Below are 16,644 nucleotides of genomic sequence, written 5' to 3' on the forward strand. Positions count from 1 at the left end.
CCAGGACCTGTATGTGTGCACACAGAGAGCTCAGGGATTGTACAGAATGTTTGGTGGGTCCACAAGTCCTGAAGCTTAAGCTCTTGGAGCCTCAGCTAGTGCCTGGCCACACTCCTCATTACCAGGTTTATTTGCATGTCCTGTCCCACCCACAAGGGGTTATGTGCATCCTCTACCTCTTCGGTCTTTTGGTGGGCTGTGGCTGGTGGTGCGAGTCTCTGCCAGCCGTCCAGTGTGGCTAGGAGCGGAAGCTGCCCCTGCCCCAGGCTAGTGGGAGGCACAGTGCCCACTCAAGAGAGTGGCTGGAGATGGTGATACTCCTGTGATGGGGAAGGGGACAGCTGTTTGGGCTAAGTCCAGCTCTGTACCTGCCCATGTGGGCATCAGGCAAACCTCTCCTCACCCCAACCCCCCCCAAAAAAAAACAAGCACTGCATCCAGAAGAGACTCAGCTATTCCCATAGCTCAACATTCTAGAGCCATCCATTCTTTTCTCCAGTCCTGGAGGCCCCATCCTCAAGCTTGCCCTTCCCCCAACCAACAGAGGCAAAGGGAGGGGGGACGGGAAGGGAACCTGGGAACAAACTGTTCTCACATCCTCTCCTGGCGCCTGAGACACACCAGCAACTCCCAACACCCCAACACACACACACACACACACACATTCCCTTTGCACACGCCAGCCCCTGATCTGGCCTACCTTCCCTTCATCTTGCCCCAGTTTTCCTGGCCCAGCTTGGGCCCTCCCCCCCATTCAGCCTCCACACGTCTGACTGGCACTCGGCAGATTTTTCTGTTCCCCTAGATTCTTTGTGTCATCCCTCCCCAAATGTCCATGTGTCCCTCATTTGATTAGTTTGTCCCAGAATTTGCCTGTCCCTGGATCCTAATCATCTCCCCACATGGGCCTCCCTCATTCCTTCTCTCTCTCTCTCTCTCTCTCTCTCTCTCTCTCTCTCTCTCTCTCTCCCCTCCCTCCCTCTCCTGTCTCCCCCTCTCTCTCCGCTCTCTCTCCTGGACCCTCTCTCCGAACCCCTATTGATTTCCTCCTCTTTGGTCTCATAGTGGCTGCACTTTTTATTACTGTTATTTCCTCTCCTGCTCCATCTCCACCTCTGTTCCTTTCCTCTCTTCTGACTCTTATCCCCAGGAATGCCTGCCTGGGGTTCTCTTCATCTATTTCTTGCCTGCTCTGCCCTTTGCTTATCCTCGCAGTAAATTTGTGATTCTTGCCATCCTTGCTCCTGATCTGTGTTCTGATTCTCCCTCATACTAACCCTAGCTCCCACCTCCCAATATATATCCAAATCACAGTCTCTCCTAAAGTCCGTATCTAGATGCTTCCTCCTGCCCTCCTCTCCTCTGCCATCTTTCTCTCCACTCTTCCCCTACCACTGTTTGAAGTCCTGGGTGCCGCCTCCAAACACCCCTGCTCCCACCCCAGCAAGGAAGAGGCCACCAGATCCCTCTCTTTCCATCCCTCCCTTCCCCCAGTCTTCCCTCCCAACTCCCTATGCCTCCGCTGCAGCTGCAGCAGTCCGTTGCCAGGGCAACCACAGCTGGCTGGGCGGGAGCCCCCTCCACCCCATCCCCCTCTTCTTTCCTGCTAGTCCAGAGAAGCTGGGACAAAGCCAGAGGGAGGCGTGGTACCAGGGCCTGGAGGAGGTGGTGGTCCACCCAGTGCCCAGTTGCTACTCCAAGGAGGCCCTGGCTCCCCTTCTTGGTTACACCCCAAATCAGGCTGGAGGAGGAGACAATCATAGGCAGAGGGGTCAGGCCCAGTTTAATACACAGAACAAGTTAATTCACAGCAGAGGCAGGCAATAAAGGAGACTTGTTTACAAAGGGAGGGGGGTGCTGCTGGATTGGGGGGAGATTCCCCCAGCACCTCCCCCTCCCCCACTTGTAGTCTCAACTTCCCTTTTTTTTTTTAAACCCGAACAACGAACACACACAACCACAAGAAACAACCACACCCCCTCACTACCTCCAAAATGGCCGGCGAGGGTGGTAGGGGGGCAGCCCAGCCTGGCCAGGTGGGAAGGGGGCTGGGAAGGAGGAAAAATTGAGTCCATTGTAGAGAGTCTGTGCTTCTAATTCCAGCGGGCGGGTGCTGGCTGGCAGGGGCCCCTCCGGACTCCCCGGCCACTCACCGCCCGCCTGGCAGGCACCTGGTGGGCATAGGGGAGGGCTGTCGGGGAGGGGCAGGAAGAGTTCAAAACCATGGTTCACATCATGCAGTATCCATATGGGCACCGGGAGGGGGGTGAGGGGTGGACACTGCCCACTGGGCATGAGGGGGGAACGGTGCCCACCTCAGATGGAGAGGTGGAACAGCTGCAACTCCAGAATTGGGGCGGGGGTGGGGAGTGCCAGGCAGGAAGCTGGCAGAGTCAGGTGCCCAGCAGATGCTCAGCCATACCCCCTCTACCTCTACCCAGCCGGGCCTTATAGGACTCTTTGTATATATTAATTTCTTTTTTTTTTTTAACTTTTTGTCTTTTTCTTTAGAAAAAGGCTCTGTCCATGCCCCAGGTTGGCATCCACTACCCCCCTGTGCCCGCCTAGAGGCGGGGTATGGCTTTGAGGGGAGTGGAAGCCCCTGGTGCCCATTTGCCAAGGGATGGGGAAGGGAAGGAGGGCACGAGGGAGAGGGGCAGTGCTGGGCCCCAGCCTGCAGGGCTAACATTCCACCTGCAGAGGGGATGGCAGCCCTGCCCTCTCTAGGCTTCGCCCTCCTCCTGCTGCTGGGTATAAAGGTGGAAAAGAGGAGCTCTGATAGGCAGAGGGCAAGCACCACCCGGAGGGGTCCAGGTCCAGGTCCAGGTCCAGGAGAAGCAGAGCCAGGCCTAGGTGAGGGTGATGTAGGCAGAGGCCTTTTCTTTCAAGTGCCGCAGGCAGAGGTGGCAACTCCAACTCCCTGAGAGGGTGGCCAGAGGATGGAATCAGGCCCATGTCCACCCAGCAGCGTGCATGGCTTCTGCCACCAGGAAGCCAACTTCCCAGCGCCCCATCCCCCACAGGCGTCCACCTCATCCCTCACCTTCTGGGGGCTCCGCCATGGGGGGACTCAGGCAGTACATGTGGTAACCCCGATCACAGTCGTCACAAAACAGCAGCTGGTCCTGGGGGGTGAGACCCACCCAGCTGGCACCCTGGGGGCATGGGCACCAGAAACCGGGGTGGGGGGCTGGGGAAGGGGCCTGGTCCCAAGGGTGCTGGGCCGGGGGGTGGGGGGGCACTCTGAAAAGGTCTGCATTATGGCCTCTGCCTGATCAGCAGACATCCATGTCACTCTGTAACTCTGGAATGCTATGTGACACTAAGGGCCTGGTACTAGCTCTGGAGTTGTGGACATGGGTTAGAATCCCGGCTCTACCCCTTTCTCAGACAGCCCATTCTCCCTCTCTGAGCTCCTTTCTTCTATGCAGTGGAAATGAGAGCAAGGCAGCAATCCATAGATCTGGTAGGGTAGTGTCAGGGGGAGGAGCAAAATAGTGCCAGACTCCAGTAATGGACACTAATAACAGTAAGTCTCCGCATTACTGCTGGTTGCCTGGGGCTGGGGGGGGGGGGGGGGGGGAGGACTCCTGGTGGGACTGGCAGGGAGGGAGGCTGGGGATGTCCCAGGAAGGCAGGGCGGACACTCACGTCATTCTCCGAGGTGCCACATAGGCTGCAGGACTTGCACTCAATACACTGCCAGCGGTAGGTCCGCACAGCAGCTGTCATGTTCACCGTGAACTGTAAACACGAGGGGTGTCCTGGGGGCCGAGAGACAGGGATGTGGTTGGGGGGGAGGAAATCATCCTGCCTCTGGTGGCTACTTGACCCCCCCTAGGGAAGAAGCAGCCTCACCCCTACACAAGACGCCCAGCAGGCAAGCAGCTATACCTTGGCCATCACAGTCTCCTAGCCAGACGCCATGGCAACCACACTTTGCTCCCCAGAATGCTATGGCAACCACATTCCATTACCCACAGTGCTGTGGCAACCACGTCTTACCACCCACAACACCGGGGCAACCACAGTCCGTTAACCACGGGGCTGAGGCAGCCACATTCCATTACCCACCACGGAATATGGCCAAATGCGCCTGTTAACCACAGTCACGTGGCAACCGCCTTCTCCCAGCCACAATGCCATGGCAACCGCCTTGCACAACAGGGGTCCCCACACCTTGATTCCACAAGATGCCCCAGCAATGAAACTGTTCCTAACAATACTCATAATACCAATTGGTTAGGCATCTCAGTACCCCAGGGCAGACACCTGCAGCTATAGCCATGGTGCCTGACACCAGAGCCACCACTCCTGCCATCCACACTCAGTGTCCATTGTGCCTGCCCTCATCATCATCACCCACAGGGCCTGATACCCACACCACCCACAGGGCCTGATACCCACACCCACAGTCGCTGCCCACAGCTATCATCCATGATGCCCAACACCCACCAACACTGCCACAGTACTTGACACCCTCAGCTCCTGCCCACAGATCTGACACTTCTGGCCATCCCCTAAGGTAGCCAACCCCACAGCTGCTGCCTGAGTGCCTTAACAACTACAATTTCATTTTATCTAACTGCCACAAGAAGCAGACCTCACAACCCAGGATACCACAACCGTCACAAATTTCTTACCGTGCTGAAGCCACCACCATGAGAAATGGCATTCCATTTGGCAAATAAGGACCCACCCAGGCAGTCGCAATCCATCACTCCCAGAGCTCAGTCTCCTACCCACAATGCCTCTGCCATCTTCTCACTACTGTCCATGCCGCGATTAGCATGGGTCACTACGTACAATGGCACAATGGCCATGTCCCACCATTCCCAGAGCCCACTGGGATTCCTACAGTGCTCAGCAGCTGAACCATGGGGGCCTTGGTTCCCCACACACAACCTCCCCATCCTCCAAGCCTGGACTCCTGGCCCTCTTCTCCACCTCCAATGGGGGTATCACCTGATCGGCCACAGTCTGCACAAGAGATGAGGTCCTCGGGACACCCCGTCTTCTTGGAGCCACCCAGGCAGAAGTCACAGTAGCCATTAGGGATGACAGTGCCGTCAGGTGCCTTCTTGGCTGAAAGACAGTGGGCAGGGGTGGGCACAGGGCAGGAGGACCACCCAGTCAAGGGCTGCTGAAGTAGGAGTGGAAAGAAGCATCCCTACCTGTGTGCTTCCTTTGTGCCTCGGGGACCCAGGCCAATTCTTTGTAAAACTCTGGGGGTGGGGGACAGAGAGAGGGGCTCTCACCAGAGGCAAGGCTCCAACTCCCTGCCCCTCCCACCCCCAGCCTTGGCCCTGGGGCTGGGCTATTATTAGTCCGAGCACCAGGAGAAGGTGGAAAGAGTAGCTATCCTGACCTGTGATCAGTAACAAAAAAAAAAAGGAGTTGGGGAGGGGGCGTCATTCTCATGAGGACCACCAGCTCTTAGTACAATTGATTATGCTCTCTTTTATTATACAAAAATGTGACAAGCAGTACGGGCTGAGGAAGAGCAGCCTAGCCTCTGCCTCACAACTCTACCTATCTGCCGGGCAGCAACCCCTAGCTAAGCCCCGCCCAGGTAAAATTCTGCAGATGTTTCTGGCCAAGACCTAGTATGGAGAGAAGCTCAGAGCACAGAGGTGCCCGGATATGTGGTGGGCCTGGTCTGAGGACGCTGCCCTCTGCCTCCAAGAGATGGACGGGAGTCAGCTCCCCTCCCCCATCACTCAGCTGGCATGGTGTGGGCTGAACACGGGTGGGTGCCAAGGGCTCCTGGGCCACCAACCCGACCCTTCAGCCCCTTAGCCAAAAGCACAGCAGAAAAGGGAGAAAGGGAGGCTCAGCGAGGGAGGGGAGTCATCTATCACCCCCTCCCCAAGCTCTAATTGAAACAATAAATCAGACCCAGAAATATTACGCCCGGGCCAGGAGCGAGGGAAGAGATGGTTGGTTGCCATGGCAACCCCAGAGCCAGCATCCCTATGGTCGGTGGGGGAGGGAACCTCTGAGCTGGAGATTTTCCAGAAATGTCTAATGTGCCCCCACCCCCTCCACAGCCGCCACCAGGCTTCTTCAGCGCCCCCCTCCACCATCCCTGGGCCCCTCGCCTCCCCAACCTGGCCCTTGGGCTCACGTTTGTGGTTGTTTTTCCGGTGGAAGGGCAGGGCGTGGCGCTCGGCGTGCTCCTCCCCCTCCTCCTCAGCCAGGTGGGTGTGGGTGTAGTGGTAGCTGAGCCCTGGCCGGTTCTTATACCGCTTCCCACAGACTGGAGGGCGAGCGAGCGGACAGCTGTCAGCCTCCTCAGCCGCTGCCTCCACCCTGGCCTCCAGGATCACACCACCCCCACTGCCCAAGACCTAAACATACACACCCACCCAAGGCCAGGATGGGGGAGAGCCATCAGGGGGAGAGGTCTCTGGGCCCCCACTCTCTCTCTTTCCCCCTCTGCAGAAGGACTCACTATCACAGACATACGGCTTGTCTCGGTCCTCCAAGGAAGCAGTGTCCTGGCGTTTCCGGAGACCCCCGATGCCGTATGCCTGAGGGACAGAGGAGAATGGTCATAAGTGAGAGACCCAGAAATCCAAGTTGTCACCATCTGAACTTGAATTTTTCTTTTTTCGTTTTTAAGGAAGGGTAGCACTATATAACCCAAGCTGACATGCAACTTGAGATCCTCCTGTCTCAGCCTCCTGAAGTGGGATCACAGGTGTACACCACCCATTGGGCTTCATCATCTGGACTTCAACTTAAATTACACACACACACACACACACACACACACAATGGGGACGGGAGGGAAAAACTGGGAGAGAGGGAAGGGGTGACATTGTCCAAAAAGAAAGGTACTCATTACCTGACTATGTAACTGTAACCCCTCTGTACATAACCTTTATCATAATAAAAACAAATTTGGAGGAGGAAGAAAAATAACACAAATATTTGATTTGAGGGTGCTGACAGTATTGCTCAGTGATAGAATGCTTGCTTAGCAAGCTGAGGGTCTAAGCCCTAGCACAGCAAAAATTATAGTAATAATAATAGTATTATTCCTGCTCCTCCACCAAGCAATTTATTCTTCCTAACTATAGAGTCTTAAACCTCTCTGAGATAGCCATGAGATCGTTCTAGTTGCTGGGAGTGAGTGGCTCACGCCTGTAATCCTACTCAAGAGGTTGAGATTTGAGGATTGTGGTTCAAAGCCAGCCCAGACAGAATAGTCTATAAAGACTCCATCTCCAATTAACCAGCAAAATGCTAGCCTGGAAATGTGGCTCAAGTGGTAGAGCACTAGCTATGAGGGGGTAAAAAAAAGCCAAGCAAGAGCCGGGTGCTGGTGGCTCATACCTGTGATCCTAGCTCCTCAGGAGGCTGAGATCTGAGGATCACGGTTCAAAGCCAGCCCAGGCAGGAAAGCCTGTGAGACTCTTATCTCCAATGAACCACTCAGAAAACTGGAAGTGGCACTGTGGCTCAAGTGGTAGAGCGCTTGCCTTGAGCTTAAGAGCTGAGGGACAGCGCCCAGGCCCAAAGTTCAAGCCCCACAACTGACCAAAAAAAAAAAAAAAAGCCAAGCAAGAACACAAGGCCCTGATTTCAAGCCCCAGACCCCAGGGTCTGGGGGAGGTGGTGGTGGAAATAGTTCTAATCCACTACACAATTTCCTATTTTGCAAATGGTTTAATCCATGTCAGCCTGGGTCTCCTCCCTATTCAGGCTGTTCTGGGAGTGAAATGTGGTCAGACCTGTGGCACATGCCTAGGAAGTATGAGCAGTCTCTGAGAAGAGAGGTGAGCAGCTTTAGGGGTACAGTCTCTGAGGGGAGGGGTGAGCAGCTTTTGGGATACCTTTCCTTTGGCCCTGTTCTTCCTCCTAGGAATGTCATCCTCCAAGTCTTCCACCTCAAGATCATGCGGAAACTCCAGCAACTGCTGTTTCTGGACCCCAGGAAAAGGAAGATTGAGAGGTCAGAAAGATGGGGGGGAGGGCTGGGAAGGTGGCTCAGTGGTAGAGCGCTTGCCTTGCAAGCCTGAGGCCCTGGGTTCGATTCCTTAGCACCATATAAGCAAAAAGAAAAGCTGGAAGTGGTGCTGTGGCTCAAGTGGTAGAGCGCTAGCCTTGAGCTGAAGAGCTGAGGGACAGCGCCCAGGCCCAGAGTTCAGGCCCCACAACCGGACCCAAAAAAAAAAGAAAAAAAGAAAGATGGGGGGAGGGGAGAGCGCTGAGAAGTTGGCTCAGTGGTAGAGTGCTTGCCTCGCATGCATGAGGCCCTGGGTTCGATTCCTCAGCACCACATAAGCAGATAAAAGCCGGAAGTGGTGTGTGGCTTAAGTGGTAGGGTGCTAGCCCTGAGCTGAAGAGCTGAGGGACAGCGCCCAGGCCCAGAGTTCAGCCCCCACGACCGACAAAAGAAAAAGAAAGAAAGGAATGAAAGAAAGAAAGAAAGAAAGAAAGAAAGAAAGAAAGAAAGAAAGAGAAAGAGGAGGATTTGCAGCTGGGTTAGGGGTTGCAGGGGGTGGTGGGAGGGAAGGTTCTACCTGACAGTCCATAATAGTCTCCTCCTCCTTCAGCTCCACCTTCTTCTCCCCAGTCTCAGCACACAGCAGAGCCTCGAGGACTGGCCCTTCCGGGAGACCACCCTCTTTCTTCAATGGTGCCTCACAATCTGGGGACAAATGGTAGGGATAAGGGGGCAGGTCAAGGTTGGGGACCACACTCTTTGTGGGAGGGAAGAGGCCTCCCCACACTTGGTCAGCAACCGAAGCAAGGATTCCATCACATACCCTGGAAGGATGCCCAGATCCTGGAGAGACACAGCCACACCCTCACCCCCACTGGGACACACTCAGGAGGAGACATGACCAAAGCCCTAGACACACCTAAACCCTCATAAACCCTAGAGCCACAGAAGTGGGGGGCCCAGCCAGACCCAAAGGAGTAGATATGGATACTTAAATGGGACATGTGGACATCCACAAGGAACATGCAAGACAGACAGTCAAAGGAAGACACAACACCAGTCCTCAGAGACACTACACACTCAGAGGAGATCCAGCCAGACTCTTGGCCATACCTGGGAGAGGCTTATCCAGACTGGGATAAAATGAGAGATTCTCTGAGGGAGACCACTAGGCCCACAGTGATATCGAGACCTATACGAGGAAGGCACAGACAGGCCCTACAAACATCTACACACACACACACACACACACACATCCCCAGAAAGTACTGATCAGACACAAACTGTGCACAGGAGGAGAGACAAAGATAGCCAGATGAGCACTCCACGGCTTCCCAGATATAACACAGCCCTTCAGTCATGGATATGGAAGACAAGAAGCCTGTGTCTTTGATTTTGCTGGACTCTGATTTTGCTGGACACATGCAAGAAACACTAAGTCCACCCATGCTGATCTAGCACACAGAAACACACTGAATGTACACACAAATGGCAAGACTCTCCCAGACACTCTAACATGTCCAGATTCCCACAGGAAGAGACAGCCAACTGTGCACAGGTCCTCAGTCATGCCCCAGAACAATTGGATTCTCAGATGGGCCAACCAGATACACACAAGAAAAAATACACTGGGAAACATCAAGAGGCACAGACTGACCAATTTCTCTTCAGACAGGAAGAGTTACAACCAGACACTTTTAATATCCAAACACACTCAGGGAGGGAAATAGAGTACCCACAAAAAGAAGTACAGCCAGATACAAATGCACCCCAGCTCACTGGGGAGGGTCACAGATAGAGACTTCATATACCTAGACATGCCTGACAGGTACCACAATGTGCCCCAGTCCCCTGGGCCCACGGAGGAGACACAGCTGAAGCTCTGGGACTCAAAGCTGTGGGAGCTCTGAAATACACCCAAAACACTCAGGCTGGGCAGAGAGCAGGCCTTGGGACACTTAGGATGAAGATGTGCACTCATAAGCTCCACCCACCGATCTTGTATTCGCAGGGCCTGAGTCTGGGGTCCTCCAGGATGTTGAGTCTCCGCTTCTTTCGCCAACAGCGGGCAGGATAGGTATAGATCTGTCCTGGGGCCAAACCTAGAGAGAGAAGAGGGTAAGATCGCAGCCAGGGAGGCAGGCCCCGCCCCGCCCCGCCGGCCCGGCCCCGCCCTCCTGGCCGCCGGTACCTGGCCCGCGGTGGGTCTTCTCCATCCAGATGTAGCAGTTGTTCTGAGCAACGCCGGTCTGCGAGTCGAGGAAGGGCAGGCGCAGGCTGCGCTCGGCGCACAGGCGCGCGTTGTAGCTGCGGCAGTGCTCGATGGCCTCACGGTAGAAGTCCTCGCCTAGGCTACGGGGCGAGCGAGCAGCAGGCAGGCGCCTGTCAGCAAGGGTGGCCCCGAGTCCCAGCACCCCATCCCTGGCCCCAAGGGCTGGCTCCAGCTGATTGGAAATGGATGGCCGGACACCCCGCCCCGCCCCCACCCCTTCCAACTTCACCTCTTCCCATCCCAGTGGTTCCCTCCTGGACCCTGGGGAGGGGGAGGGGACCCTAATCTGGGACTGAAGAGGCCTCCAGTTTAGAAGTGGATAAACACAATACAGACAGGGACAAAAACACAGGGAGACTCACCCACACTGCACGTATCCAAACACACAACACAAACAAACCGCACATGGTCATACGGAATTCACACACAAAGAGAAACTTACCCCAATGCTCACAAAGGAGAAGCAGACAAATCTCACACCTATGCACACACAAATATCTCCAGAAAAAAAAAATACAAAAACCCCAAGCTACATACTACAGAGAGACCACACATATCTACGCACAATATACCTTACATAGCCAAAGACACACAATATAAACAAATCACCTACAAAGACCCACAACGTGAAAGTAGATCCCACCACACATATGCAAAGACACGCACACAATTGTCAGAAGACAATTACTCACATAAGCACTTACACACAGACCCAAAGCCATAACACAAACCAACCCCATCAAAAAGCTCCAGCCCCACAATACAAAGAAATCATACAGATTCACACAAGTACAGGCACACATGCACAAAGAGACAAAAATATGTGTAAAAAAAAAGTACCTAAAATACACACAGATTCACACCTATACAACAGGAAAATTCGGATCCACCCAGATAGATTCACACAAACCTTTGCACCAGAAACACATGCCTATCCAAAGACAGAATCCAAGCCAAACACAGCATAGTTCCCACCGGACATGCGGGCCCCAAATATCCAAAGATATGTAGTTGTACAATAAAAGAAATCATATACATAGCCACATGAGCAAAATAAGTCACACACGCACCCACATTCTACACCCCAAGACAAAGGTAGTGCACACTCCGTCCGAGTTTGCCAAGGCCTTGGCATCCTCAGATTTTCACCTCTCCCAAAACCAGGGGTCACAGGAGGGGGAGGAGGGGGGGGACGATGACTCCCTCCCTCCTCCCCCCAAAAGAAATCCAGATCCTCTTCTCCACCTCCCCCATGCCTTCCACCCCTCCAGGAGCAGCGCATCGGACACCATTCTAGCGAGAGACCCCCCGATCCCGCACACTCGCACCCCTGCACACGGTGACAGTCCCCCTGACACCCCCCAGCCCCACCCCCAGCCGCCACACACACACACACACACACACACACACACACACACACGCTCGTGCCCGTGCAGGCCCGGCTGCGCGCCCTCCCCTGCCCCGCCCCGCGCCGGCCCGCACCACCTCAGGGGGCCCGGGATGACCGTGGCCATCTTGCTCCCCGGGTCCTGCCCCCAGCAGGTCCCCGCCGGGTCGGTCCTCCCAGCGGTCGGGCGGGCGCTGAGGCCGCCCATCCATTCATTCCCGGGGGGCGGGAGCACGCGGATATCAGCCAATCAGAGAGGTGGGGCGGGGCGCCCGGGTCATGCCGGGAGTGGTAGTCTCAGGCGGAGGCCCACGCACCTCCCCGGCCCCCCCCCACCCGCGGCGCGGGGGAGGGGGGAATGAGAGAGCACGCTGTCACTTACGCGTGCATCCTTCGTCCCACGTGCACGCAACGCATGCATGCACGCCCGGCCTGGCACACAACCCCCACGTGGCAGATTACACACACTCCCACACCTGCACCCCTGCTCGCCGCTACACACGCAAACACCAAGAGACTCAAGACATCTTACAGGTAAGTGCCCACCCACACTTCTCACTAAGGAGCCAGCGGGGTGCAGACACCTGGATCACTGGCTCCATCCTTCCCCACCCCCAAACCCTCTCAAAAAAAAAAATGATGTCTCATTGATCCGGCACGGGCTGGGGGTACAGCTCAGTGGTAAAGCAGGTATTCCAGACGCCCTAAGTATCTCCAGCCAAGTAATAGCTGATCAATAAACTCGATAGGGCTTAGTTTTGTTTTGTGCTGGTACTGGGGCTTGAACTAAGGGCCTGGGCACTGTCCTTGAGCTTTTTATTGCTCAAGACTGATGCTCAATCATTTGAACCACACCACCACTTATGGCTCTTTGGTGGATTATTTGGAGAGAAGAGTCTCATAGACTTTCCTTACCCATGCTGGTTTCCAATCTCAATCCTCAGATCTCAGCCTTCTCAGTAGTTAGGATTACCGGCAGGAAAAGAAACTGTTCTCTCTAATTACTCACTAAAAAGCCACAAGTTGTGCTGTGGCTAAAGTGGTAGAGTTCAAGACTTGAAGGGGGGGGGGGAAGCTCAGGGACAGCACCCAGGCTCTGAGTTCAAGCCCCAGGCCTGCCCCCCCCCAAAATGCATGCATACAGTAAGTGCTCAGTAAGTGTCTGTGTATGAATGTGGAGCAGCCATCAAATGTCTGAGACAGTTCTCTCCAGGGTGAAACCATTACACCATTTCCAGATGAAAAATCAGAGGCACTGTGAACCGTTCTTAAAGTTCTTTGTCCTGGGTGATTTTTTCCCCCCTGGGGCTTGAATTCAGGGCCTGGGCACTGTCCCTGAGTGCTCAAAGATAGCACTCTACCACTTGAGCCACAGCACCACTTGCAGCTTTTTCTATGAATGTGGTACTGAGGAATTGAACCCAGAGCTTCATGCTAGCATGCAAGCACTCTACCACTAAGCCACATTCTCAGCCTATCCTGGGTGATCTTTAAAGCTCACAGTCCTCCATGGAAGCTGGAAGACTTACCTCATCTCCCACAGACTCTATCCCAAGGGATCCCCAGAGAACAAGCTGACCTACTGAGTACATATACAGCCTTACTCTCTTGAAGTGACACTGCTTGGAGTGTTGAAATGAACACCTACAAATACTCCCTTTGTCCACCAGGGGGCGCTCCATCGGCTGGCGCCCTTTTGAGACCCACTTGAGGCACCCCACGTTTATTGTTTCACTTCACATACACACACACACAAACCTACTCCATCCACAGCACCCCCACCCCCACTTCACATCTAAGCCATCTCAAGCCTTGGCTTGTCCTTCTCCCTTCCTAAGTCGGGTGTTCAATTCCTTTCCAGAACACAGTGGTGACAAGGGAATTGAGGATCTCTGGTACCCCTTTGCTTTCTGGTCTCCAGGTCCCTGTAAAGGCCAGCCCACCGTAACCACAGTAAACGCTGCCCTCAGATCAAACGATTCAGCCCTGATTGTGCCTTTGCCATCTTCCACTCGCTTCTATCATTCTCCAGATCCCCAACACACCTTTTTGCACTTGCTCCCCACATCTCTGCCTCAAACCCTCCAACTCACCCCTGCTCAACCTCTGAAAGGAGCACAATGACAATTCCAGCCAGCCAGCAGTAACCAGGGCTCCCAACCTGAGAGAGCGCTCTTTCTTGCTCCCTGACCATCGCCTTCACACACTGTCCTATGAACTTGACCTTCCAGTCCTCTCCCCTTCGACAATACACCTGTCCCCAAACCCTATGCCATGGGTGCTGTCCCCTAAAAGAAATAAGTATTTATTAATCAAACATTTATACTTTTGAAGCTGGGCAACAGTGGCTCACACCTGTAATCCTAGTTACTCAGGAGGCTGAGATCTGAGGATCACTGTACAAAGCCAGCCTGAGCAGGAAAGTCCGTGAGACTCCTTTCTCCAATGAACCACCAGAAAATCGGAAGTGGTGCTGTGGCTCAGGGGTAGAGTACTATCCTTAAGCAAACAGAGCTCAGGGACAGTACCTAGGCGGTGAATTTAAGACATAGGACCAACAACAACAACAAAAAATTATATATTTATACTCTTGCTCAGGGCCAATCTCTAAAGGGCTTTTACAAAGATGCCTCTTGAAGTTCTACAAGGTAATAAGAACTTATTCTCCCCAATGCACAGACAGTGACACTGAGACTCAGAGCTGCAGAATTAATGGTTCAAGCTGAGGTTTTCATCTCCTGGCTCCCACTGCAAAGAGATTCAACTCCAGCACACACACACATACATGTACACACACACACATGTACCAGGACCTGGGTGCTGTCCCCGTTTCTTTACTCAAGGCTGGCACTCCACCACTTGAGCCACAGCTCTATAGCTGGCTTTTGGGTGATGAACTGGGAGTCTCATGGACTGTCCTGCAGGGAGCTGGCTTTGAACCATGGTCCTCAGATCTCAACACCCAGAGTAGCTAGGATTGGCATTCTTTAGGGACACTTGAGTCTCCACCTCCACTCTTGCAGACCCCATAGATGCAAAGAGAGTCAGTGGCCCTCCTGTACCCCCTACCTTTGGCAGCCAAATCTCTGCAGTGGGCACACCATAACTGCAAGGGGTCTAAGCAGAAATCACACTGACGAAATTTCTGCAGCTCTATCAATAGGCTTAGGGTCCACTGCCCCCAGTTTGAGGGGTCCCCCACAAACAAAACCTCTATCCATGTGTGTGACTTAGGGTGACATAGAAGCAGAGGCCACACACACACTGACCTGGACCACCAGACACTGGCTCCCTACCCTCTGCCTACCTGTGTAGGCCTGTGCCTATAAATCCCTGCCCCGCCCCCCCTCTTCTCCCCACCCCACCCCCATTCCAGGACCAGAAGTGATGGGGGGGGCGCTTTGGTGCAGACCCAACCCTTTTCCTAGGTGGGTGGGTGGGGGACGCCCTCCTTCCACCCTGTTACTCCCCACCCACACACTCGGCACTTAGATGCCCAAGGTCAAGGTTGTGGGAGCACGGGGGTGGGAGACAAGGGGGGTCGTGCGGGCCCCTTTGTGCAGCTCCGCAGGCGCGCGCCCCCCTCCTCTGCGGGCGCCAGGGAGGAGGGGGAGGGGAGGACCGCGCACGCCTGCGGGAGAGAGGGCGGGAGAAGCCGGGTGCCTGTCACTCGGAGCCCGCTGTCCCCGCCGGGGAGAGGGGGTGGGGAGCGCTGGGACCCGGGAGTCCCGGATCCCGAGGAAGGAAGACGGAGAAGGAGGGGAGGAGAGAGGAGGAGATAGCCAGGGGGTGGCAGGGACAAGGGGAGGGAAGGGAAGGAGGGGTTTCCGTGGACCCAAGCGTCTGAGTTGCCAGCTACTGGGCCGGAGAGGAAGCCGAGTCGTGGATAAGGAGAAAGGGAGGGAATCCCCGGAGACTTTAGGGCGCTTCCCGCACCCCCACCCAAAGCCCCAGGGGTAAGAGGTGCTCCCCTTAGATATCTGTGAGAGGAGACAGAGAGAGCTGACCCAGGCATGGGGTAGGGGGAGGCTTCTAGGTCCTGGAGACCAGAGAGGAAAAAGGGGGGGGGACGCATCAGGGATTCAACAGAAGACACCCCTCCTGGCTTTGCTTCCTCCCCGTGGGTGCCACGGGTTGCGGGGTGGGGGGGTCCTTCAGAGAAAAGGAAAGGCGACGAGAGAAAGGTGGTTTGATGAGGGGCAAAGAAGGTGATGGAAACCCGAGGACCGAGGTCTAGACTTAGGTGCGGGCGCTCGCACCCCCAAGTCACCAGGGAGGAGGAGAGGGAAGCCGCTACCCCCACTCTGGGTGAGGAAACGATGCCCACCCCCCCCCAGCCCGCGCCCACATTCCTTCACTGACAGCGACAAAGAAGAGACGCCCCCGCGACCCCGGCAGGGCCCCGTCCCTAACCCCGGGGGGTGCCAAACAAGGGGGTCGGGAGCCCCTCCCTCCCTAGGGGCTTGGGGGGCGCGCACTGGGGACCCCCCCCCTCCATTCAACTACGCTCCGCGGGTCCGGTCCCTGGTAGGGCGGGGGAAGGGCTCCTGGAGGAGGACCGGGGGGGGGGGGTCCCGCGAGGGGGCGGGGACGGCGGGGACACTCACGACTTGAGCGGGTTCTGAATGGCGGTAGCCATGGCCCGCTCGGCTGGGCCGCCTCCGGCCCGGGGCGCCGCTGCCGCCGCCGTGCGCGGGCCCAGCCCGGCCTGCGCCGCCCGCTCTGCCGCCCAGCGCGCTACGATTTCATTCATTCTTGGGGCTGCGGCGCCAGCGGAGCGGGGCGGGCCGGGGGCGGGGCCCAGCCAATCCCCGCGCCTCCCGGCGCACCTCGGGATGTGGAGTCTCAGGGTGCACGGCGGCGCCCGAGGGCGTCCCTACCCGAGACTACAAGTCCCAGGGGGCGTTGCGCGAAAGGACCACGCGCCCATTGGTTGCTGGGGATACGGGGCGGAGCTAAATCTTCCCTAGCGCATCTTTCCTTATCTGTACCTCCCCCCCCCCCCCCCCCAGGATGCTCCATTCCCAGCTG

At 55.7% G+C, this 16,644-nt stretch overlaps 1 protein-coding gene across 2 annotated transcripts; it reads right to left on the minus strand.

Moving 5' to 3' along the window:
• Positions 1-1,760: 1,760 nt before the first annotated feature.
• On the minus strand, positions 1,761-16,360 carry Dpf1 (double PHD fingers 1). 2 transcript variants are annotated; one of them, XM_069998755.1, is made up of 12 exons: positions 16,221-16,360; positions 10,146-10,306; positions 9,949-10,056; positions 8,532-8,659; positions 7,842-7,931; positions 6,455-6,533; positions 6,128-6,259; positions 5,175-5,225; positions 4,966-5,085; positions 3,652-3,764; positions 3,044-3,125; positions 1,761-2,920 (listed from the first exon to the last, which is right to left on the minus strand). In XM_069998755.1, exons 1-12 carry the CDS (start codon positions 16,250-16,252, stop codon positions 2,850-2,852), a joined length of 1,167 nt encoding a protein of 388 aa, XP_069854856.1. In that variant the 5' UTR covers positions 16,253-16,360; the 3' UTR covers positions 1,761-2,849. The 2 variants fall into 2 exon arrangements, with proteins under 2 accessions (XP_069854856.1, XP_069854857.1); XM_069998756.1 differs by lacking the exon at positions 16,221-16,360 and adding an exon at positions 11,712-11,809.
• Positions 16,361-16,644: the final 284 nt, after the last annotated feature.

The sequence above is a fragment of the Dipodomys merriami genome, unplaced genomic scaffold (genome assembly GCF_024711535.1).
Source record: "Dipodomys merriami isolate MVZ:Mamm:240054 unplaced genomic scaffold, mDipMer1.0.p SCAF_52, whole genome shotgun sequence".
Lineage (NCBI taxonomy): Eukaryota > Metazoa > Chordata > Mammalia > Rodentia > Heteromyidae > Dipodomys > Dipodomys merriami.